This window comes from Lutra lutra, chromosome 15 (genome assembly GCF_902655055.1).
Source record: "Lutra lutra chromosome 15, mLutLut1.2, whole genome shotgun sequence".
NCBI classification, from domain to species: Eukaryota; Metazoa; Chordata; class Mammalia; order Carnivora; family Mustelidae; genus Lutra; species Lutra lutra.
The window spans coordinates 57,892,926-57,917,452 of NC_062292.1; the positions used below are offsets into that span (position 1 = coordinate 57,892,926).

Genomic DNA, 24,527 nt, shown 5'->3' on the forward strand with positions numbered 1-24,527 from the left:
GCCAGGTAATCTTTTTGAAGTTTGGAGACTTATTTATTTATGTTATTTTTACATTATGTGAAAGAAATTTATAGAACCCAAGTCTAGAAGTAGTAAAGGTGAGAAACATTACTAATGGTGTAGAAAAACTGATGGATGATGGGTATGATACATGATTAGAGGCGCTGGAGTTAGATGGAACATTCGAGTCATACTTGCCCTGGAAGTTGATTTTAGTCATTTATTAGCCATGTAACCTCAGGCAAATTGCCTACATTTTCTTGTTTTCTGATTTGTAAATGCAGATAATCTTAGGTGTTTTGTGGTATTATGAAGATGAAGTAAGAATTTATGTTGAGTCCAGTATACCCCGGGTACCTAGTGACTGTTAGGTATTATTTATTATCTCTTACCTTTTTAGGGTAACATGAAAAACAACAACAAAGAGGTCCCACAGAGGTAGTGTTAGAACCTACTGGTCATTGATCTCTTGATCTACAACTTCTTTGTCCTTATGTTCCAAAAGCCATATATAATTAAGAGAAAATTAGAGAAGTCTTCTTGGGCCCATTGGAGTGATCTGTTACAACAGTTGCTAATATTTTAAATCATTTTACTGTGTGGCAGGTATTGTGCCAAGGGCCCAACATAAGTAAAATGCTTTACCTCAATTTATCCTCATGGCAAGCCTCTGAGGGAGGAATTGTAATTATCCATGTATTACAGATTCCTAAAGGTCCCAGTACAAGTAAAAGGGGAAGTATAGAGGCTTGAGCCCAGTCTCCTTCCAGATCCTGCACCTTTCACTTCCTGTTCTGTTGCTCCTGTTGAAGAGGGAGCAGGTTGTCATGTAAAGTAAGTCTTAATTATGCTTTTCTTTCCCCACAGGTGTAGATTTGGAAACTGGTACTTGTGCTCATCCTTTAATTCCCGATAAAGACTCTCCTCTTTTACCTGCAAATCATGTGACCATGACAAAAGGAACAGGGTTGGTTCACACAGCCCCAGCTCATGGTATGGAAGATTACAGTGTGGCTTCTCAGCACAACCTGCCCACGGTACTTTTGCCTCTTTTTTTCCTTTTTAAATACTGCTTTTGTAGAACTAAGGTGGTGAGTCCTAACTAGCATCTTTATTTCTTGGTGATAAGCCATCATTTTTGTTACAATTAAGTTGTGAAGTGCTTAGGTTTGTTCAGTCCTCTAATGCCTCATTAATTCATACTAGTTGAGAAAGATTTTCCTAACACAAAGTCAGCACAAAGTTAGAATTGAAAAATACATATTAAGCAGGGACAGTTTTTTTCTTTCAAAATACTAATTCATATAGACAAATTACTTTTAGTTCCTAAAAAATGGCAAATAGGTTTTACTAGTTGAAAAGAACCGTTTGGTTTTTATTTTTTTATTTTATTGATTTTTTTTTTAAGATTTTATTTATTTATTTGACAGAGATCACAAGTAGGCAGAGAGGCAGGCAGAGAGAAAGGAAGGGAAGCAGGCCCCCTGCTGAGCAGAGAGCCGGATGTGGGGCTCGATCCCAGGACCCTGGGATCATGACCTGAGCCTAAGGCAGAGGCTTAACCCACTGAGCCACCCAGCCACCTTGGTTTTTATTTTTTAAAGTAAACAGACTTTTTTTTTTTTTAAGATTTTTTATTATTTGACAGAGAGATTGAGATCACCAGTAGGCAGAGCAGCAGGGAGAGGGAGAAGCAGGCTCCCTGCTGAGCAGAGAGCCCAATGCGGGGCTCCATCCCAGGACCCTGAGATCATGACCTGAGCTGAAGGCAAACACTTAACCGGCTGAGCCACCCAGTCACCCCTAAATAGACATTTCTAAATTTATGTTATACATGCCAATTATGAAATTTTCCCATTTAATTAAGGATGCATCCCAAAGTCAGCATGATGTATGTACATTGCCATAGATCTGGAAATTAATAAAGACTGAGTTAAAGATATTTTTAGTATATTTTACTCTTTCAAAATTTATTTTATTTTTCCTCACGATAAGTGTATTCAAAACGTTAAAAATAGATCTACCTTATAATCTGGTATTTACCATTACACTACTGTGTATTTACCCCCCAAAATACAAAAACACATGAGTGAGATCATATGGTATTTGTCTTTCTCTGACTGACTGACTTCATTGAACCTGGCATTCTCCAGCTCCATCCATGTTGTTGCAAATGACAAGATTGCATTCTTTATTATGGCTGAATAATATTCCTGTGGTGTGTGTGTGTGTGTGTGTGTGTGTGTGTGTGTGTGTGTGTATACACTGTATCTTCTTTATCCATTCATCGATTGATGGGCATTTGGGCTGCTTCCATAGTTTGGCTATGTAAATAATGCTGCAGTAAACATGGGGTGCATTTATCCCTTTGAATTCGTGTGTTGTGAGTTTTGTAAGTTCTTTATATATTTTAGATACTAAACCTCTATGAGATATATCCTTTGCACCCATTCCGTAGTTTGCCCTTTAGTCTTGTTGATTGTTTCCTTTGATATGCGGAAACTTATTTTAATATAGTCCCCGTAGTTTGTTCTTGCTTTCATTTTGGGAGACATATCTAGAAAAATGTTGCTATGGCCAACGTCAGAGACATTATTGCCTATGCTCTCCTCAAAGAGTATTCAGTATGGTTTCAGGTCTTACATTTAGGTCTTGTTTTTCTTTTCCAAGATTGCTTTGGCTGTTTGAGGTCTTTTATGGTTCCATACAAATTTTAATATTGTTTATTCTAATTCTGTGAAAGATGCTGTTGATATTTTGATAGAGATTGCATTAAATCTGTAGATTGCTTTGCATAATATAGACATTTTAACAATATTTGTTCTTCCAACCCATGAGCATAGAATGTCTTTCCATTTCTTTATGTCATATTGAATTTCTTTCATCAGTGTTTTATAGTTTTCAGAGTACAGGTCTTTCACTTCTTTGGTTAAGTTTATTCCTAGATAGTTTATTGTTTTGGGTATAATTGTAAATGGGATTTTTTTCTTAATTTCACTTTCTGCTGCGTCATTTTTAGTGTATAGGCATGCAGCAGATTTTTGTACATTGACTGTGTGTCCTGTGGCTTTACTGAATTCATTTATCAGTTCCAGTAGTTTGTTGGTGGAGTCTTTAAGGGTTTGTTTTTTTTTTTTTAAATATATAATATCATGTCATCTGCAAATAATGAGAATTCTACTTCTTACCACATTGGATGCTTTTTATTTCTTTATGTTGTCTAATTGATGAGAATAGGACTTTGGATAAAAGTGGTGAGAGTGGACATCCTTATCTTGTCCTGACCTTAGGGGAAAAGTTCTCAGTTGTTCCCTGTTGAGTATGATGTTGGCTCTGGGTTTTTCTTATAAGGACTTTATTGAGATATATTCCCTCTAAACCTACTTTGCAGGGAGTTGGGTTTTTTTTCTTTTGTTTTTCCATCATGAATGGATGTTGTACTTTGTCAAATACTTTATCTGCATCTGTTGAAATGAACATTTTTTTATCCTTTCTCTTTTTGATATGGCATATCACAATGATTGTTTTGTAAATATTGAGCCACACTTACATCAGGGACTAAATGTCAAGTGATTGTGGTTTCTAATTTTTTTAATGTATTGTTAGGTTCAGTTTGCTAATATTTTATTGAGGGTTTTATTTTTTTTATTTTTTTTAAAAGATTTTATTTATTTATTTGACAGACACAAGTAGGCAGAGAGGCAGGCAGAGAGAGAGGAGGAAGCAGGCTCCTTGCTGAGCAGAGAGCCCGATGTGGGGCTCGATCCCAGGACCCCGGGACCACGACCCGAGCCGAAAGCAGAGGCTTTAACCCACTGAGCCACCCAGGCGCCCCGAGGGTTTTATTTTTTTTATTAAACTTGTGGTATGGAATGACTGGGTGGCTCAGTGGATTAAGCCTCTGCCTTTGGCTCAGGTCATGATCCCAAGGTCCTGGAAGCAAGTCCTGCATCAGGCTCCTCGCTCAGTGGGGAGCCTGCTCTTCCTCTGCCTGCCACTCCCTGTGCTTGTTCTTTCTCTCTCTCTCGACAAATAAAATCTTAAAAATATTAAAAAATAAAATAAATAAACTTGTGGTATATGTTTTAATAAGACCTTTTGCCTTTTGTGATATAAATGTATAAATCCACAGATTTTTTTATTAACTGCACAAGAAGTACCCAGATTTTCAATGTAGTGAAAGACAATACTGAGATGTTTTATATATATTGTTTTGCTGGGGATTGTCATAAGATAAAAATTTTGGTACTTTAATTGTTGAAAATAACCCTTTGTAGGATTGTTTAGTGGATGAAGATGGAGTTTTCACAGATGTTGCAGGCCCTGAACTTCAAAACAAGGCTGTCCTTGAAGAGGGAACAGATGTGGGTGAGTGTCATGTATGTTGTTATCATAAATACGTATTTTCTGAAAAGGAGCCAGCAGCAGCCTTTGCTGGCTGTTCTTCCATCGTACGCTTTCATTAGAAACAAAAATCTATAAGGTTTTATTTTATTTTGCCACATGGTTTAAAACGGAGGTGGGGACTTTGTCATCTTTTGCTTTGAAGTTGCTCTATGTGGTTAAGCAAAACAGGACAGTCAACACAGAGAGATATTATTTTAGGGATACAGCAGTGTTAGTTTTGTGGAAGGATAAAATCAAGCTTGAGGCTAGATGTTGACTGTGTATCAGACACTACTGTTTTGTAATCCTTGTAAATCACTAAACCCGTGTTAGCATTGTTTATGTGTTACGATCGTAGGGGTCCTCCAGCCTTGTCTTGGCTTTCTGACTTTTTATAATTATGGATCCAAGGACCAGGTACCGTGAAGACTTTTCTTTGCCCACACTAAGACTAAGGCTAATTAAACATGGTATATTACTTGCCTAGGACTACTGTTACAAATTACTATATATTTAATAGCTTGAAACAACAGAAATTTACTCTCATGGTTCTAGAAGCTAGAAGTCTGAAATCAGTGTTTTGCCAGGGCCATGCTCCCTCTGAATGTTCAGTAGAAGAATACTTCCTTGTCTCTTCCTAGCTTCTGGTGGCTTCTGGTAATCCTTGGCATTCCTTGCTTTATAGCTGTATCACTCTAATTTTTGCCCCCATTGTCACATGTCCTTTGCTCTTGTGTGTCTCTGTGTATCCTCCTTTCTTATTAGGCCACTAGTCATTGAATTTAGGGCCCACTCTAAACCAGTATGACCTCACCTTAATTTGATTACATCTGCACAGACCCTGTTTCCAATATGGTCACATTCACGAGTGCTAGGGGTTAAGACATCTATTGGGAGGATAAAATTCAGTCCACTATAGCTGGTTTCTTCTGGGTTTTTTGGAGACCATTTTAAGATTCATGGTATGAAAGACTATAACTATGAATTTCAAATGTGGAATTTTAGATATTATCCTATTTATCTTTCCTTTGCAGTGAAAAGCACAGAAATGGCTTAATTTTGAGTCTCAGTAAGGTTTTATAGTCTCTTCTTTTTTTGCCAGGAGATTCCTAGATTATCCTTGTTAGCTGTAAGTGGCTACTCTTACTGACTGGCACTTACTGGTCCAGGTTTAGTACTCCTGGGAATTAGGAGAATTTTCGTAGTCCTTTTTAATTATGTCTAATGTAAATTGTTGCTGATTTTTTTTCAAGTTATAAAGATGCTTCAGGCTTCAAAGCATTTGTTGAAAGAGGAGAAATTGGTACACAGCTATCCCTATGACTGGAGGACTAAGAAACCAGTGGTTATTCGTGCCAGCAAGCAGTGGTTTGTAAATATCACGGATATCAAGGCCACAGCCAAGGTATAAGAGACATCCTGTTGCGAGTGTTGGGTTCTTATTCCTTCAGTGTTCAAAAGTTGCATGTGAGGTTGAGGTAGGGTTTGGGGAAAGGGAGGGATTGCCACTATTATGATTTGGTGATTTGGTTTCATTAAATTATAGTTTTAGAAGGATCTTGGATTTCTGTTCCTTCATCATACATGTGTGACGTAAAGGGGTTAAGGGACTTGTTTAAATTTCCTGCCCTGTATAGTGAGAGGAGTATAGAATTAGGACAGAACTGAGTTTAAGAGTTCGTTTAACCTCTTATAGCCTCAGTATCCTCATCTGTATGGAGTGGATAATAATGCCTACCTCGTGGGGTAAGTGAATAAAACTCCAGGACAGTGTCTGGCATATAGTAAACATTCGGTAAAACTCTCTAAATAGAAACCCTGTGCTTCCATAAGTTTGAAATTGCAATCCATTTGAAAAATTGTTGCTTTGAATTAACAAGTACTTTACAATGGGTATTCTAAATATTAATATGTATTTGAGCTCTTTCATTCACTATAAATATATGTGTGTGTGTTGTAAACAATTCTATTGAATGAAAGAGCTCAAATATCTATTTGTTAATCAGGCTGATAATGAAGATACTTTTCATCTTTTTTTTTTTTTTTAAGATTTTATTTTATTTATTTGACAGACAGAGATCACAAGTAGACAGAGAGGCAGGCAGAGAGAGAGGAAGGGAAGCAGGCTCCCTGCTTCACAGAGAGCCCGATGTGGGGCTCGATCCCAGGACCCTGGGATCATGACCTGAGCCGAAGGCAGAGGCTTTAACCCGCTGAGCCACCCAGGCGCCCCTTCATCTTTCATCTTAATGTAGAACCGCAGTGAATTGGTTTATTTGTTGGCCTGGCACTTTGAAGCTGTGCGAGCAATGTACATTTTCAGTATTTGTGTAGAGTGGGCAACTGTGATATGGACTGATTTTTGTTTGTTTTTTTGCATCCTGTGAAGCTTGTTTTCCTTAGTTGTAGATGTTAAGATTAATAACCTCTAGCTCTGCACAGATTTTTTTTTAATTGAGGAACATATAAGTCTGATGCAGTCAGCTGGAGCCGAGGATTTGTTGTTGGTGGTTTTTTAAAATTGCCCTTTAGAGACAATTTTCAGTTCCTCTTTGTGGAAATCAAATAAGGTATTCCATGTTTCTACTACCCAAATTCAACATTAATCAACTTTAAGCCAATTTTATTTTTATCTTTGCTCCTCCTACCACCCTTTACCTTTTACTCCTTACCCACTGGATTATTTTGAAGCAAATTTCAGGCCTTATGTCTTCCATAAATATTTCAGCATGTGTATCTGAGATGTAAGGACTTTTTTTAAGATTTTATTTATTTACTTGACAGACAGAGATCACAAGTAGGCAGAGAGTCAGGCAGAGAAAGAGGGGGAAGCAGGCTCCCCACTGAGCAGAGAGCCCAATGTGGGGCTCCATCCCAGGACCCTGGGATCATGACCTGAGCTGAAGGCAGAGGCTTTAACCCACTGAGCCACCCAGGTGCCCCCTAAAGCAAGTCTGAATCAAAATGAATTGCAGATGTTGCCATTCTGCCAGTAGGTGGTGCTACAAAGGGTTTTTGGGGAGGATTTTGTTTTGTTTTGTTTAAGATTTATTTATTTATTTGAGAGAGAGGGATGGGAGGTGGGCAGAGAGGGAGTGAGCAGTGGGGAGGCGCAGAGGGAGAGAAAGTTTTGTGCAGACTCCCCTTTGAGTGCAGAGCCGGACTGGGGCCTTGATCTCAAGACAGATCATGATTGGAGCCGAAACCAGAAACCAACAGTCCAGCTTTTAACCAACTTTGCCACCAAGGCGCCCCCATGGGGAGGATTTCTTGTAGTTGAGGTTAAGTGAGGAAAATGTTTAAATCACTCTGGAAATAGAAAAATGCTTTAATTAGTGGATAGAGAGATTCTCAAAAATGAAGTTAATGTATTTTGGCCTTTCTGGAGAGTTAATACTGGACATTTTCCTATACAATTCATCTTTTGGTAATTGGCAAATGAAATAAAAAACAACTTTTTGTGGGGCTGGAGGTAGGAGGAGTTCTTGAGAGAGAGTAAGTAAATAGGAAGTAACTGATTTTGAGAGTGTTTTCTGTGTTGTAAACCATACTATATGAAATTAGATTCTATTGTAATCCTTGTTTATTAACCTAAAACAGTAGCTTATTCTTTAAGTACTTAAAAATTATCATTGAAATCAAGCTTGAATGGATTTTAACTACAGTTTAATGAGTTTAATGCTTCTGCTAGCCTTCTTATTGCCAATTTTGATCTAGGGTGCTTGGAAGTTAGTATATGGTTTCTTGTCACATCCTCTCGTGGTGAAGTCTGCTCTAGATGTTATTTATTAGATCCTTTGTGGCCCTGTTTAAACTTTGTTTCATTTGGTCTAAAATCTGTAGTTTTTTAGTTTAGCTTTTTGGACATGGGGAGGGAGACATGTGAATAAACATCCAAAATAAAGAACCATTAGGATAAATCATGGCAATTCTGGAAAATTTGATCTGCTTACTCTCACTGGATTTGATTTGTGAATCAATTGCAGGAATTGTTAAAAAAAGTGAAATTTATTCCTGGATCAGCACTGAATGCCATGGTTGAAACGATGGACAGACGGCCATATTGGTGTATATCAAGGCAAAGAGTTTGGGGTGTTCCAATCCCTGTGTTTCATCACAAGACAAAAGATGAATTCTTGATCAACAGGTAGACTTCTTTCTACATATTTTTAGCATTTTAAAGTGAGCTATGTTTTCTTCAAAAGTAGAAAAATGGACTGTTGAGAATTGATACATGTTAAATCACATACTCAGTCTTGTTGACGGGAGTAAAATATAATTTGAAGAAGACGCTTCCAGGTGGTTGACATTTTAACAACTATACTTTTCCAATATGGATACTTAGAAGCAGAGCCTCTGATACTTTTTCCATGGAATTCATTGTTTCTGTGTGCCTATAGTATTGTGCTAGAATCAGGTGTCAGGAATCCAAAGATGGACAGCGTTCAGGAGGGCATCCCGGTATGCAGTTTTTCTTTAGGACATAGAGTCTCTCTCTTACTTTGGGCTACTCCCTGTCCCTCCCTTCCTTCCTCTCCTTTATTCCTTCCTTCTTTTCTTTCTTCCTTCCTTCCTTCCTTCCTTCCTTCCTTCCTTCCTTCCTTTCTTTCTTTCTTTCCTTCTTTCTTCTTTCTTAAAATTTTGTTTATTTATTTAAGAGAGAGATAGAGCGCAAACACAGGGAGCAGCAGAGAGGGAGAAGCAGGTCCCCACTGAGCAGGGGGCCCAACATGGGACTTGCATCCCTGGACCCTGGGATCATGACCTGAGCTAAAAGCAGACACTTAACCGACTAAGTCCCCCAGTTGCCCATAAGCTACTGTCTCTTAATAGAAATGGCATTATGTAATTATAGATCTTCAAAATTAAAGAAACTATAATGTTTCTTTAATGCACAAAATTATATTTATTCTAGTGGTGCTTAACTTCGCAACGATTTCTTCTCTTTTCTTTCTTTTTTTCTTTTGAAAAGATAATACATGGGCATAGTCAACAGTTCAGGGTAGAAAAGCTTATATGGTAGAAAGAAGATTGTTTCCTGATGCAGACGCCAGACCCTTCTTGAGGCAGTGAACAAGATCAACATGGTCCCTGCTTTGAGATCATCGTGAGATTGTAGACTGGCTAGTTTATCTTCTAGTAAACTAGGGAGGTTTTTGGTCTTGCTGTTACTAACAGATATGGAAAGGGGAATATTAATCATTCCTTTTAGGAATACATCCTAAGTTTTCATTTTCTTTGAGTAATTTTGTTTTAATTTGGTAAATGGAATTTTTGCTAAATCATGTTTTAACATGAGTAAAAAGTTTGAGCCCATTTTGATAAATATTTTTACCTTTAATCACTTGAGGATCCAGTGAGGGCATAGAGGCCAGAAAGTAAGGACTGGGGAGTTCAAGAGACTGTAGATGTAGAAATGAATGCTGCCCCTACTTTGGGGTTCACCAGAATTTTTGCAAAAATGTTCTACTTTTTGTTGCAGCATTATCAGTGTTTCTTTAGGGTTTTTTTTTTAAATTGTTGCATGTATTTTAGGGTTTTTTAAAATGTTGATTAAAGTGGGTTGGGGTTTTTTTGTTTTGTTTTAATCATCTAGGGGTGCCTGGGTGTCTCAGTGGGTTAAGCCTCTGCCTTAGGCTCAGGTCATGATCCCAGGGTCCTGGGATCGAGCCCCACATTGGGCTCTCTGCTCAGCAGGGAGCCTGCTTCCCTTCCTCTCTCTCTACCTGCCTCTCTGCCTACTTGTGATCTCTGTCTGTCAAATAAATAAATAAAATCTTTAAAAAAATCATCTTTAGCCACATATTAGGTAGTTCTTAGTGTTTTTTGTTGAAAGTTGCTTTCCAATTTACTGTTTATTTTTAAAGATTATTTATTTGAGAGAGAGAGAGTGTGTGTGTGTGTGTGTATGCATATGAGTGGGAGAGGGGAGAAGCAGAGGGAGAGGGAAAGAGAAAATCTCAAGCAGTCTCCCCACTCACCGTAGTGCCTGGTGTGGGGCCCAGTTCCATGACCCTGAGATCACAACCTGAGCTGAAATCAAGAGTTGGACCCTTAACCTTCTGAGCCACCCAGCAGCTCCAGTTCCTTTACAATTTGAATATACATTTTAGGGCACCTGGGTGTCTCAGTTGTTAAGTGTCTGCTTTTGGCTTGGGTCATGATCCCAGGGTCCAGGAGTAGAGCCCTACATCGGGCTCCCTGCTCAGCAGGAAGCCTGCTTCTCCCTCTCCAACTCCCCCTGTTGTGTTCCCTCTCTCACTGTGTGTCTCTCTCTGTCAAATAAATAAAATCTTTTAAAAATATAAACAAATAAGTAAATAAATACACATTTTATCATTGCTTCATGGGTGATCTGACACCTTATGGCAACATGGCTCAGGGAAGATCTGAAGGCATTGCCTTGGGCAAACACCGAGCCATGAAACAGCTCATTTGCTTTATCCACAGAGGATACAGCATTGAGTGGGGCTTAATGATTAGGTAGGAAACAGGCCAAAGTATTTTGCAAGTAGAGGGATCAGCAGGAGCTGAGGGCGTGGAGGAGGAAAGCATGGCACCTAAATAGGAACCATAAAAGTACTGTGGGGTGTTGGGAAGAGGGTTTTAGAAAGATACACACCAAGTAAGATTGGTTGGGGCAAATTGTAGTGAGTCTTGAATACTGGGTTAAGTAGTTTAAAGTTTTAAATAGGCATGAGGAGTGAGAGTATATTTTAGAAAAAGTAACTGGAGGTTAGAGGCCAGGAAGTCATTGTAAGGCTACTTCAGTATTATTACTTCAATATTACTACTTCAGTTTGGAGAGCTAAGGCTCTTTGTCCTAAATACCATTGCTCACATTGTTCTTGTAATTGTAATTCAATTGTTCTTATAATTGAGAGCATGGTCTGATGTGAACCAGTGATACCTTAATACCTTAAAGTTTAGATAAATTTACACAAGTATTGTTTAAAATTCCACACTGTGGAGTTTTCTTTTAAGGAATGTTTATAAGGCATTGTCATTGTTTCTCTCTCTCTCTCTCTTTTTTTACCATTTGAGGACAGAATTTTTAGGGAATTTCCTCAAAGTGATTCAGGTGGACATAAGTATATATTAACAAGAACAACAAATTGGTTTATTTGACCATTATTTAATCATGGCAGTAAAATGGTATGAGTCGACTGGTGGTCACTAAGTTAGGCGAAATAAATGTGAGCTTTGTCAGAAAAACACAAGCAAATTTTCATCAGCTGTTATTTATATTTTATTTATAGTCAATATATTCATACATTTGTGTTACAGATTGTTTTCTGTGCATCTCCCATTGTGTTGCTTGCATGATGCTCGTTGAATTCTGATTCTGAAGTAGAAGAGATGTACAGAATATTGGCCTACAAAAATGACAGACAAACTTAGCCAAATTGTCTGTCAATTCATAGGTCATTTTCCTGCACACCGTTTCCAAGTGATGACTCTAATCTTCCGTTGTCCGGTCCTTCATGTGACATGACACTTGATTTAAGAAGACGGATATGAATTCTTAATTATTTGTCAGTTTTTTAAGATAGTATGAAAGGTTATCTTTTTTCCTCCGTAAGCAAGTTAATCAAGTGACTATGATTTTCTGTCTTTCTTGGATCTATCTTCCTACTGTAGTGAGTTGGTAACCATCAAAAGTAACAGCATCTCCACTGGAAATTGGCACGCAGTCCACATGGAGTTGCTGTTACACTTGATAACCCCATTAAGCAAACCAGAAGATTCCTTCTGCTTTTCTGGTTGAAAGTCTGTAAGTTAAAACCGTACTTGTTTCACAAAGGAAAATCTTGATTTTTTTCATGCTCTAAATAGGTTTAGAGATTGGTAGATTTGAAACTCTGATGTTTAATTTTGATTTGAATTAATGTTTTCATCTGCACTTTATATTTGCATTTGTATTTGCTAAGGATATAATTCCATTTCAGACTTTAGCGTTACTGATTTTTCTGAATCTGCAGTTATAATTTAGGTAGAAATCTTTTCCTAGTTAATAAAGACAAATACTTTTTTAGCATTAAAAAAGGTAAAATTTAGGAACATTCGCCACCTAGAAAGGAAAAGAAGTTGTTTATTTTAGATGATTATACCATTCAGCATTATTAATGCAATAATCTATGCTTTTAGGAAACTTAGCCCCTGATTTCTGGAAATTATGAGAAATTTACTAGGAGTGGTCAAGGAATTTCCAGTTCAATTTGAGTGCTAGTTTTTGTTTGTTTGTTTGTTTTTGAGATTTATTTTTTCATTTTAGAGAGAGAGAGAGAGAGAGCGTTCAGGAAGGGGGGGCAGTAGGGAGAGAGAAGAATCGCAAACAGACTCCCTGCTGAGTGCAGAGCCTGATGCGGGGCTTGATCCCAAGACCCTGGGATCATGACCTGAGCTGAAGTCAGGAGTCAGGTATTCAACCGACTGCCTCACTCAGGTGCCCCTGAGTGCTAGCTTTAACTACCTCTTGTTCATGTTAAGAATAATGACCTTTTGGTGAAAAATTTTTATAGTGTTCATTAAATTAAAAAATTTTTCTCCAAAATTGTTTCCTAAAGCTTTTCAAACATAAGTATAGGATTAAACTAAAAATAGAATTCCCCTTCAAATTTCATTGTATTCTAGAATTGAATATATAAATTTAGTAAATAAATTGGAATCATTTAGCCTCTTACCTCATTCTTATTCCAGTAACTTGCAGAAGGAAAGTTGTCTTATAATCCTTAATATTTTCCTTTAATAAAGACAAAACACAGGAAACAGTAAAATGACAGCAACAGTTTCTTCCTTGCTTAGTGATCTTAATGCTGCATAACTTCTGCTAACACGCTAAATAAGCCTTTAGCTCCGTTGATATCAAAGTCTAGAATGATTGGATGGTGTTACAGTGCTCATACCACCTAGTGGATTTTCACTGGTTGAAACCCAAGGAGGGACACGTAATGAATGTGTTTAGATAAGGCCCTCGTGCAAAGTACAAAGTTTTATGATGGATTTATTGGTTTATGAAATACAGCATTAAAATGGAAGTATATAGATTATGTAGTGATAAATGGTTCCACCCACTTTTATCAGCAGTAATTTAGACTGACCTTTAGGTTATAAGTTAACTATATGTTTGTGTTAAGTATAGGATATTATTAACATAAGGGAAGAGTTCTTAAATTTCCAAAGTCAAATTTTTACTTTTTCCTTCTATTTTTTTCTGAAAAATATTCAATATCACTAAGAAATACATATTTTTAAGACAATATTATTTAAAATTGTTTTTAAAACTTTTTAAAGCATAATCTCCATTTCATTATAAACAGTTACACTTGTACAATATTTATCCATAAGGAAACAAGAAGACTAATGTCTTTTGTATGAAGATAGATATGTAAGGATGTCTCACACAGTTGATTATAAGGGACCATGATGATGCAAAGAAATAATCTAAGTCAGTTTGGAAGGATGAATGTGCAGCCGTTAAAATGCTCGCTTAGCTCCTAATAATTGCCTAGTTCCCTCTGTATGAAAATCAAATAAATGTAGCCCATCCTGACATTTGGCTTTTTGCTACATCATTATAATGACTATCTTTTAAGCACTTGTGTAGCATTTGCTTGTATTTCTTTTCCAAATTATCCTTTCAGATTTGTTTGATCTAACATTAAATTTATCTTTATTTTACAATCTAGGATAGTTACCTCAAGTTTGTAGGTCGCCAGTATATGTTTATTTTTTTGAAAATTTTGTTTTTAAAATTCTCTGCCACAATTTTTTAGGGTCATTCAGACCATCAGAGTACAGGTCAAGAAAAAGTTCTCACTTTGTGGTACCAGATCTGTGCACTTAAATTTTGATTTGTTTGAATTGTGAGACTGCTGTCTTTGAAGTCTGCATTCCTATTTATCATAAATTTTGTTCAGTTTTTATCCTCTAACTCCAGAATTCTCTTTAGCTTCTTTTCCTCTTTTCAAAAATACAAGTAATATAATGTTCTGAGATCTCAAAACAGAACTGAGTTGCAGAACATAATGCTTATTAAAGTACATTTAGTACATCATATTTTTATATTTCGTGATAAAAAGTAAGGAAGCAAGTCATGCTTTAAATATTATGAGCCTTGCTCTGTTAATGAGGCAGAGCTTCTGCCCTCCCCTCTTTGAAGTGTTTCATATTTCTTTTGGATACATTGAAAAAAGTATTCTTTTGTTCAGATTCACATGCATATGTTATGAGGGAAAGTACTGGGTCATTTACACTACATAAAATATGTGATTTTGGGGCGCCTGGGTGGCTCAGTGGGTTAAGCCGCTGCCTTCGGCTCAGGTCATGATCTCAGGGTCCTGGGATCGAGTCCCGCATCGGGCTCTCTGCTCAGCGGTGAGCCTGTTTCCCTCTCTCTCTCTCTGCCTGCCTCTCCGTCTACTTGTGATCTCTCTCTGTCAAATAAATAAATAAAAATCTTTAAATAAAAAAAAAAAAAAAAATGTGATTTTACTTATGACAGCTTTTTTGAAGTAAGATGAAAAAAATAATCATTAGTGTAGATAACATTGTGTGGTTATGTCATTTTTAATAAGTATTCTTAGGTAAACTAAAAGAAAAAATTAGACTTTCCTCCTCACTAAAACAAAAACTTATTTTTTTAGAAACATATTTGTAAGATGTATATAAAATGCTTCTTACACTAAAAATCATATATGTGAATGAATTACTAATATCTTTATAGGAAAATATAACAAAACTTCAATTTTAGTTAGACTCTAGAGTTGACTGAACTTGGTAGGATTTTGCAGTTGCCTTAATAATTTGTCAGCTGCAAAATTGGAATCTTTCTTTATTGTTTGGTATTTTTAGTTAGAGTTCTAAAACTTCATTGAATTATCTGCTATTTAGGGATATAAAAAAAGAACTTGGTCTCATTAGAGGTGAATTTGGTCTTTTAAAATGGATGGGCATCATCTCTAATTTTAAGGTTACTGAGTAAAAAATAGGACCTTTTCCTTTTCTAAGAATAAAATTTTTCACATAGCCTTCTTTCTGACAGCTTTTCCCAGTGTTCACAGAAACTGAAGCTCAGAAAAATACTATGATGTATTCCTGTCAGTACCTAACAATTCACAGGTAGAACCCGGTCTATGGACTCGGTACTTGTCTGTCAACACTGTAATCTCCAGAGACTGACTGGTACCCTAACTTCATCTCTGGGTCGGGGGTCCACTGTGCATGGGTAATGAGTCTTTTCGCCTTTGGTTAGCAAACCCCAGAGAACGGGAGTGTGAATTTACAATTACAGTGGCTGTCTTGATAGATGAGTTCGAGAAGCTAAAAGGAGAAGTAAACAGAGAATTGAACCATGATTTAGGACACACAGTTTTAAGGCCTGGCATTAACTGTGTTACTTCTGTAGGCTGTTGACTGACTGAAGGATCCCCAAGGCACAAACAGTGTGCCTGTCAGGAGCAACTAAATATTTTTTTTCTGTGACTCTACATAGATCATCCTCGTAAAGTGCTTTGGAAAATACTATGTGTGGTATACACCTGAATGCTTTTATTTTGATTGATATTACTAATCCTCATATCTCTTCCTATTTCCTAATTAAGATGAAATTTGAACTATTTGCTTTTTGTTTTATTTTTTAATCTATTTATTTCCAGCACATTTAAAACTTTTATTGTTTTATTTTAGTGTTTACCTAAAGTTATAGTCTAATGATAACATTGTAAGCATAAAAAGTCAAAATAACACTCATATTTAGAATCTTTCTTTGAGTGTTTCAAAATTGGTACAAACATTGTATGTGCTGTAATTGTGTACATGTAAATGCACTTTGCTAGTATCTGTATAGAGGGGATTGTTCTAGAAAAATAGCATTAGGTTATTCCTATTGTCTTTTCCAGTATATTCCTGTTTTCTTAACTGTTAAAATGTCCATGCAAACTATATAAAATAGTAATATATAACTAAATATTGTCATATAACTGGGTATTGCACAAAGTTTTTATGGTCTCCTATCACAAAAGTTTATCTTTACTGTTAAAGTCCATTGAAAATGTATGACTACGAGAAATATGGACTTGTGCCCGTTTTAACATTGTTGTTGTTTTTAATTTCTTTAAAATAGATGCTGCTAGTATTACACTTTTTCTTGGTAAAAACTTGGGTAAAAAAAATTTCCATTTTGAGAGCCTGATTCATAATACCCATTTGATTTTTACTTCCCACAGTGGTTTTTTCATAAACATTCTATCTATGAATTATCAGAGAGGTTAAATGATTTGCCCTGCATAGTCCTGATTACTGAGAAGCAGATCCAGATTAAGAATATAAAGCTTTCTTAAGCACTACTCTTTCCATGTACGCCAACTCTTACGGGCCTGCAGTTAATTCTGTTACTTGCATTAATGGGAAGTGGTAGAAGGGAAGATAATTCAAAAATTAGCTATAGTTTATGTATTTTACTCTGTAAATATGAATACGGGCATGTGTTCTGGTTAACAAAATTACTGTCTAAATTTACTTCAAAGGTAAATTAAGCAGTTTGAATAATAGCTAATGCTTATATAATACTTAATAGTATGTGCCAGATACTGTTCTAGGTATTTTATATATAAGCTTAATTAATATCTGTAATAGCTGTCTTGATGATGCTGTTATTATTTGCATTTTACAGACAGACACAGAAATGTTAAGTGTTGTGCCCAGGGTCACATAACTAGTAAGTGGTAGAGCCGGGAACTACACCAAATCTGTGTGGTTCCAGGGTCCACGCTCTTGACCATTATATGTCCCCTGACTCAATGGAAAGCAACGAGAGGAAACTGTGATGTCAATAAAGCTGTGATAATAAATTAAAAGTATATTATTCCTATAAGAAAATTCAGTATAAATTTTCCCTGATTTCAGTTTTTAAATAATTCATAGTTGGTTATCTTCCCAAATATGGTCAATTTCAGTATTCATTGATGTGTATTAATTGGCTTTTTACTGTGCCTTGGGCACACGCTGATCTTCATGGATCATCTCATTTAGTTGACAGGCATTCTGAGGGAAGTGTCTTGGATTGCTACAGTGTAAGCTCCGTTCTGAGGAGTCTGACCTGCCTTGTCAGCTGCTGTACTTCCACTTCCTAGAACAATGCTAAGATATTGGAGGTTCCCAGTAAATATTTTTGAACAAGTGAATTTTCCTTAACAGAGTTCACAACCAAGAAAGACGTCTTCGTACTTGGGCATGGTTGTACGTGACGTTTGAGTACTTGTGCGTAGTCGTACTTGTAGAAAGTGACAGGGTCAGGGTATAGGCTTCGATATCTGTTGTCAGAGTCCATGCTCTAGCGTGGCCTTGCCTCTCATGCAGGTGAATTTGGACTTGGTCCTGTAAGCGCTGGAAGTTTTAGAAAGGGGATTGGTGTGATAAAAGCAGTTTTAGGAATACAATCCTATCAAAGACGTGTGGTTTAAATTAAAGAGTTGAGGGGCGCCTGGGTGGTGCGGACAGGCATCCGACTCTCGAGTTCGGCTGTGGTTATGATCTCAGGATCTTGAGATCAAGCCCTGCTGGGGGCTCCCGAGTTCAGTGAGGAGTCTGCTTGGGACCCTTTTTCCTTCTCTCTCTGCCCCTCTCCCCTATGAGCGTGTGCCCTCCCTCTTTTTCTCTCTCAAATCTTTAAAAAAAAATTAATTAAAAAGATGAGAATAGAGGAAAAGTCAGACCACTGCATCAGTCTAGTATTGAGACAATGAGTTTTGACTAATAGTGTATCAGAACAGAACAAAGAGCAAATTTGAGTAATATTTCAAAGGTAGAATTGACAGATGTGGGGTCTTAATTTGAGAGGACACTGGAGGGAGGGGGAAGAGAAGTAGGAGATTTTGAATATACATCCCTGGTTAGAAAATAGATTGATAGAAATAGGGAAATCAGTAACTAAAACAGGGATATCAGAAGTCTTTTTTACTTTAAAGGGTTACATGTGATCAGTTTGATTTTATTTATTTTGAATTTAAGATGACAGCCGTAGCCAAGTAAACAAGTAATTGAAGATAATACCACTAAAGTTTGGACGAGAAAGAGAAAAAAATATTCTGCTGATATGGGAAAATAACTATTCTCTTTCTTTTTTTTATTTTAGCAGTTTCTTTTTTTTTTTTTAAAGTTTTATTTATTTGACACAGAGAGATCACAAGTAGGCAGAGAGGCAGGCAGAGAGAGGGGGAAGCGGGCTCCCCACTGAGCAGAGAGGCCTGATGCGGGGCTTGATCCCAGGACCCTGAGACCATGACCCGAGTTGAAGGCAGAGGCCCAACCTGCTGAGCCACCCAGGCGCCCTATTTTAGCAGTCTCTTAATTTTAAATGTTTGGTATTCATTACTGTAGTTCATTGAGCAATTCTGCCTTTTCCCTCCTAAAATAGCCAGACCACTGAGCACATTATTAAACTAGTGGAACAACATGGCAGTGATGTCTGGTGGACTCTTCCCCCTGAGCAACTTCTTCCTGAAGAAGTCTTATCTCAGGTAAATTTCCGTGTGTGTTTTACAGCCTCTGTGTGCACTACATGACTTAATGACAACATGAGGGATTCCTGGGAGTTAAAGAGTTGTTCTGTCATGGTGTAAAGTTAATGAATTCATTTCCTATGAATTAGGAGCCAGTGCAGTTTGAGAGTAGATGTTTTTGTTTAACCGTAGAAGCTTGGTATTTCCTATGGCAGTAAAGTACAAGGGTTATTCGTTATCTTATTGAGGGCCCAGATTGATTTTAACTGATTTAGTTGACTAAGCAGATACAGTTGTTAGTCTGAGAGTAGTTCCTAATGTTGGTATGTCAGGATTTTGTAGGATCTGAATTCGAGGTAACTGATTGCTTCACATGAAAAAATCCAAATTAGAAGATCATTTCAAGAAATGAAAACAATTTATATCTATGTTGGTAAATATGTCATTAAGTGGCCACAGTCATCTTTACATGTGGATGAGGCTGTTGTATTGAATAGCAAAATACATAGAAATGTTTTAAGTTTCATTTTAAAATGTGAGTTTCATGCTTGTAAGCATTTGATTATTTTAAGACTTTTTTGGGTCCTTATTGTGTATATTGTGATCTTTGCATAATTAAAAGGTTTTCACATTATCTTATTAGGTTGGTGGTCCTGATGCTTTGGAATATGTGCCTGGTCAGGATATTTTGGACATCTGGTTTGATAGTGGAACTTCATGGTCTTATGTTCTTCCAGGTAATTTTAAATAATAGAGTATAAACCAGTCAAGTGGTTGTGAAAATACATAAAAATTACTCAGAGGCAGACTGTAATCTAGGAATATTTTTTTCGGTATTTGGAAGAAAACCTTTTTTGGTGGTGGCAGCAGGGAAGAAAATCAAAAATCTCCTGCTATGGTATAATTTTAGATCTGAAGGGCTCTTGGAGATCATTTAATCCAATGATTTCTAAACTTTTTCTGTTTTTCCAAATGAAATTTCACATAGAACCACAATATATAAGATAGATTAAAAATGGGAATTTTCTTCCTCCCCTCAAACAGCTCATTCTCCTTGACTCACTTGGCAATCCCAAGGCACTAGTTCTGTAAAGGTTTAGAAATCACTGAAGCAGTCTGACCCCCATCATTTTTCAGAATAGGAAATGAAATTAAATTAGAGCCAAATTAGGTGATGGTCACATAGTTTAGTACAATCAGACTAGAACTCCCATACCCTGATTTTTGGTTCTTGTTTTTCTTAATACAGCCTTGCCCTTTCACAACTCTTCCCCCTTCTGTACAGACAGCTGACTGATTTTATACTTACTCATAGTTGGGGCACACTCTTGACTCTCACTGCATAAAGAGAAGGGAGAGACTAGGCAGGAGTTAGAAGGGAGAAGTAGGGGCAGGTGCACATTCAAGGTTGTGTTGAAATGCTTAAGAAGATATCCTTAAGGATGCCAAGTGAACACCAGAGGTAAAACAAAGACTAAAGCTCGAAGTCACTATGAGGTTAAAGACAGGGATGAGGTAGGTGTCAGGGAAGGGGAAGTGGATCAGACACTTCCTCACACTGCCACAAAGGAACAACTTCATTGAATGAAATTAATGGTTAAAATGCACCTAAGTAGTAGACCATTATTTTCTGTCATACTTAGATAATGAATTCAAAGAAAGAAAACTGATTTGTCATTTAAACAGGTATTGTGTTACCTGCGTGGAAGGCTTCCAGAACATAAACTATCTTTAAAGATAATACACACAAGTCCAATTTTAAACCGGAGTTTCTTCTTTTTGCCTGAGATGTCCTATTCCTCCTCCTCTTCCCCTCAGTCAAAAATCTTATGAGGTCAGTTAATAAGAGTTAGATTAATTAGCTTTTATTTTATCCCATTTTGTTCTGAGCTTTTTTTGTTCTTTTGCAATAAAAAATAGCCAAAAATTGGGAGAAAGAATGAAATGGGAAAGAACCCAGATACTAATTAAATTCATAGTTTGAAGAGCCATGAAAGAAAGGTGATTTTCCTTAAAAGGAAGAGAGAGGAGAGGGAGAGAAAAAGGGTTTGCTGAGAAGGATTATTGTACTTTCATTCTCAAATGCTTGTATTATTAATTCTAATAAATGATTCAATGTCTGCATATTTCCCAAAGATTTATATTGTTGCAAAATACAATCAGTTTGACTTTGAGCTTAATTTAGCTACCAGTCTTCATCAATACTTATTGATGTTTAACAAGACGAATTTGGTGATTATAGCATACGCAACTGGTTTTACTTTTCGTGACAGGTTTTATAGCAGTGAAAGAGATATGAATGTTAAGACCGGGTCAAGTACCTGTTTCATCGTGAGTTCAAGGTCAATAGTACTTAAACTGAAACTGGAACTTTCTGAAAGGGAATGACATTTTTAAACGAATCCTTTCTAAAAACATTCTTTTAACATTTATGAAAGGCATTAATTATTGCAGTGATTTTAAAATAATGTTTTTCAAAAATTTTAAGCAGATTTTATTTTTTAGAACAATTTTAGAGGAAAGTACGAAATCCCATACACTCTGCCTCCCCCACTGTCAGCCCACGCTACAGAGGTACGTCTGTTACTGTTGAGGGACCTCCACTGACAAATCATTGTCACCCAGAGTCCAGCATTTACGTTCGAGTTCAATGCTGGGGTTGTGTGTTCCGTGGGTTTTGACAACTACATAATGACGTGTATCTGCCATTATAGTATCACACAGAATAGATTGACGGCACTAAAAATTTGTTCCACATTCATCCCGTCTTCCCCTGCTAACCCCTGGCAACCACTGACCTTTTCACGCTCCAGAGTTGTGCCTTTTTTGGAATGTTCCATAGTTGAAGCCCTAGAGTATGTTGCTTTTCTGATTGGCTTCTTTTACTTAATAATACGCATTGATGGTTCCTTCTTGTCTTTTCCTGGCTTTATAGGTCATTTCTTTGTAGTGCGGAGTAGTATTTCATTGTTTGGATAAGCCATAACTTACCCATTCACCTAGTGAATAATTGGTGTTTTAAAATACTTATTGTACTTCATTATGGTTTTTCTCTAAGGTTTTATTTATGTATTTCTTTGAGAGAGAACATTCTGGGGGTTGGGGGTACAGAAGGGGAGTGAAAGGAAGAGGGCAGAATCCCAAGTGCACTCCCCACTGGGCACGGAGCGGGGCCGGGGCTCCATCCCGTGACCCCTGAGATCAAGACTTGAGCCAAACCAGAGATCAAGACTTGAGCCAAACCACGAGTTGGCTGCTCACGTGACTGAGCCCCATGGGGTTTCTCTGTTTTGTTTTGTTTTGTTTTAAATAGAAATAACTTGAAGCAAATAGAAGAAAGATCATTTTTTGAAAGAGAAACTAAGATTTACAACTTAGATTTACAAATGACTTTTTAAAAAAGGTCACCCTTTTAAAAACATCTAAAATACTTTTGAAAAGCCTAATTTAAAAAATTAATAATTATATTTTAACATTTTTACAAATTATTTTTGGTTTAAATTATTTTCAAATGTTACATTGGTTAAGCAGGAGTTTTGACAAATATGGTTTTGTGCTGGTTCTAAAACCTGCCTTCTTAAAGGCAATAATCTTGCTCAAAATTTATCAATTAAGCTAAGTTAAACAAATCTACAATTACAGGTTACTCAAGTTTTTTTGCTGATTTGCTTTAATAGTTTTTTTAAAATAATTGGCTCATTCTTTATTTACTGCCATGCCTAAATCATAATCTTAGAGGTTTATTTTCTGAATAGTTTATTATTCTCTCTAAATTTTTATATTTCTTAAGAGAAAAGGTTACTATAATAGAAATATTAACTTTTTTGTCACGTGGTTAATTGTTACTCTTCCTGGAGTTTTACAACTCCCAAGTTTACTTTTACTTCCATAAGAAAGTTCTGATTTTTCTTTTACTAAAAGGTGTGGGGAGTATGGCTGGCTTAGTCTTGGAGGAACATGTGACTCTTGATCTTGGAGTCATAAGTTCAAGCCCCACATTGGTGGGGTAGAGATTATTTAAATAAATAAAACTTTAAAACAAGATATATTCAGGGAAAAAAAAAAGGATAAAAGATTTAAAAATAGAGAAATAATTAGCACCATTCCTCCCTCTTGTACGCTGCTATTGGGATGTAATGTGGTGCAAACTTACTGGAAAGGATTTTTGCATTAGGTCTTAAGAGCTTTGGAGTAGTTTTCAATCCTTTAACCAAAAAAATTCTATTTGAAGGCATCTCTCCTGTAGAGGTAGTCAGATCTGGATGAAGAATTGTGTCTGAGGATTTATTACAGTGTTATTTTTTTTTTTACAGAATTTTTTCTCACAGTACATGATTTGACACAGTAGCTCATTGTCCTATGTGTAGATAAATGACTAAAACAATGTGATATACGTACAAATGACATAATGATATGCAGCCATTCAGTCATGTTTTTGAAAAATAATTGTGGGTATGGTTTTATCTGAGAGCATTTTACATTTTAAAAGTGCAGAATAGGGCGCCTGGGTGGCTCAGTGGGTTAAGCCGCTGCCTTCGGCTCAGGTCATGATCTCAGGGTCCTGGGATTGAGTCCCGCATCGGGCTCTCTGCTCAGCAGGGAGCCTGCTTCCCTTCCTCTCTCTCTGCCTGCCTCTCTGCCTACTTGTGATCTCTGTCTGTCAAATAAATAAATAAAATCTTTAAAAAAAAAAAAGTGCAGAATACAAAAGAAAAGTAGGATGCAGGCAAATTATCTTGATAGGCTAACAAACCCATGGAAATGTTGAAGGGCACAGACAAAATACTTGAAGGAAATACGCTGAAATAAAGTGATTATCACTGGGTAGTGGGATGTATGTGATTTTATTTTTTTGAACTTCTCAATGTTTTCTAAATTTCTTGAAGTGAGAATATACATTTTTGTTAGAAAAAAACCATTACTAAAAATAAACTTGCTAAAATAGGAAATAGTCCCAATAATTCATTATATGAGGTTGTACAGTAATTCCAGCGTTGGAATGTACAGTGTTCCAGCACGTGAGTTTGACTTTGCTTGCTATTTCTTACCATCCAAGACTAGACTTATCATCCGGTCTTCATTTTGAAAGTTCCCATCCACTTTAAGTTTTTCATTTGTCGTCAAGAGCTTTGCTACACCCGAGCTCCCCCACTCCCCAATCCTCGCCCCAACCCACTCCATCTTTTTCCGTGGCTTCACACAGCACCTTGAAACGGTCTGGCTTACAGAAGTTTTCTGGGACCACACCTCCTCTGCTAGGGTGGTATTTTGCTTCTTACCCAGTTTCAGCAATTCAGTGTGTGAGAATGAAAAGACACCGAGACTTTTACCCTTGATAAGTATTAGCTGTTTCATTGTGCTCTTATTAGTTGGCTGATTCCTCTTGTTCTATTAGAATGTTACAACCTGTATTTCTAGCTCAGGATCAGAGACTCTATATTTTTAAAGAAGTTTAGGATACCTAATCACATTTTCACAAGTATTGTTTCATATAAGAACGGTTTGAAAAAATTACTCCTTTTGTAATTTGCCATCAGGAAACTAGTGCTCTTTACGATCTCTGTAGTAATTAACATTTACTGATTGTTTATTGTGTCCAAAGCACGTCCTCTTATGTCTTTAATCTCTGTAACAACCTTA

The 24,527-nt window shown here is 36.7% G+C and overlaps 1 protein-coding gene across 1 annotated transcript in view; it reads left to right on the plus strand.

Annotated features, from left to right (window-relative positions):
- Positions 1-24,527, plus strand: part of IARS2 (isoleucyl-tRNA synthetase 2, mitochondrial) — a 60,367-nt gene that overhangs the window by 20,083 nt on the left and 15,757 nt on the right. Inside the window, exons 9-14 of the mRNA XM_047703649.1 lie at positions 868-1,037; positions 4,278-4,368; positions 5,640-5,791; positions 8,373-8,533; positions 18,803-18,905; positions 19,531-19,624. Coding sequence (XP_047559605.1) covers positions 868-1,037; positions 4,278-4,368; positions 5,640-5,791; positions 8,373-8,533; positions 18,803-18,905; positions 19,531-19,624 — 771 coding nt within the window. The remainder of the gene's footprint in view (positions 1-867; positions 1,038-4,277; positions 4,369-5,639; positions 5,792-8,372; positions 8,534-18,802; positions 18,906-19,530; positions 19,625-24,527) is intronic.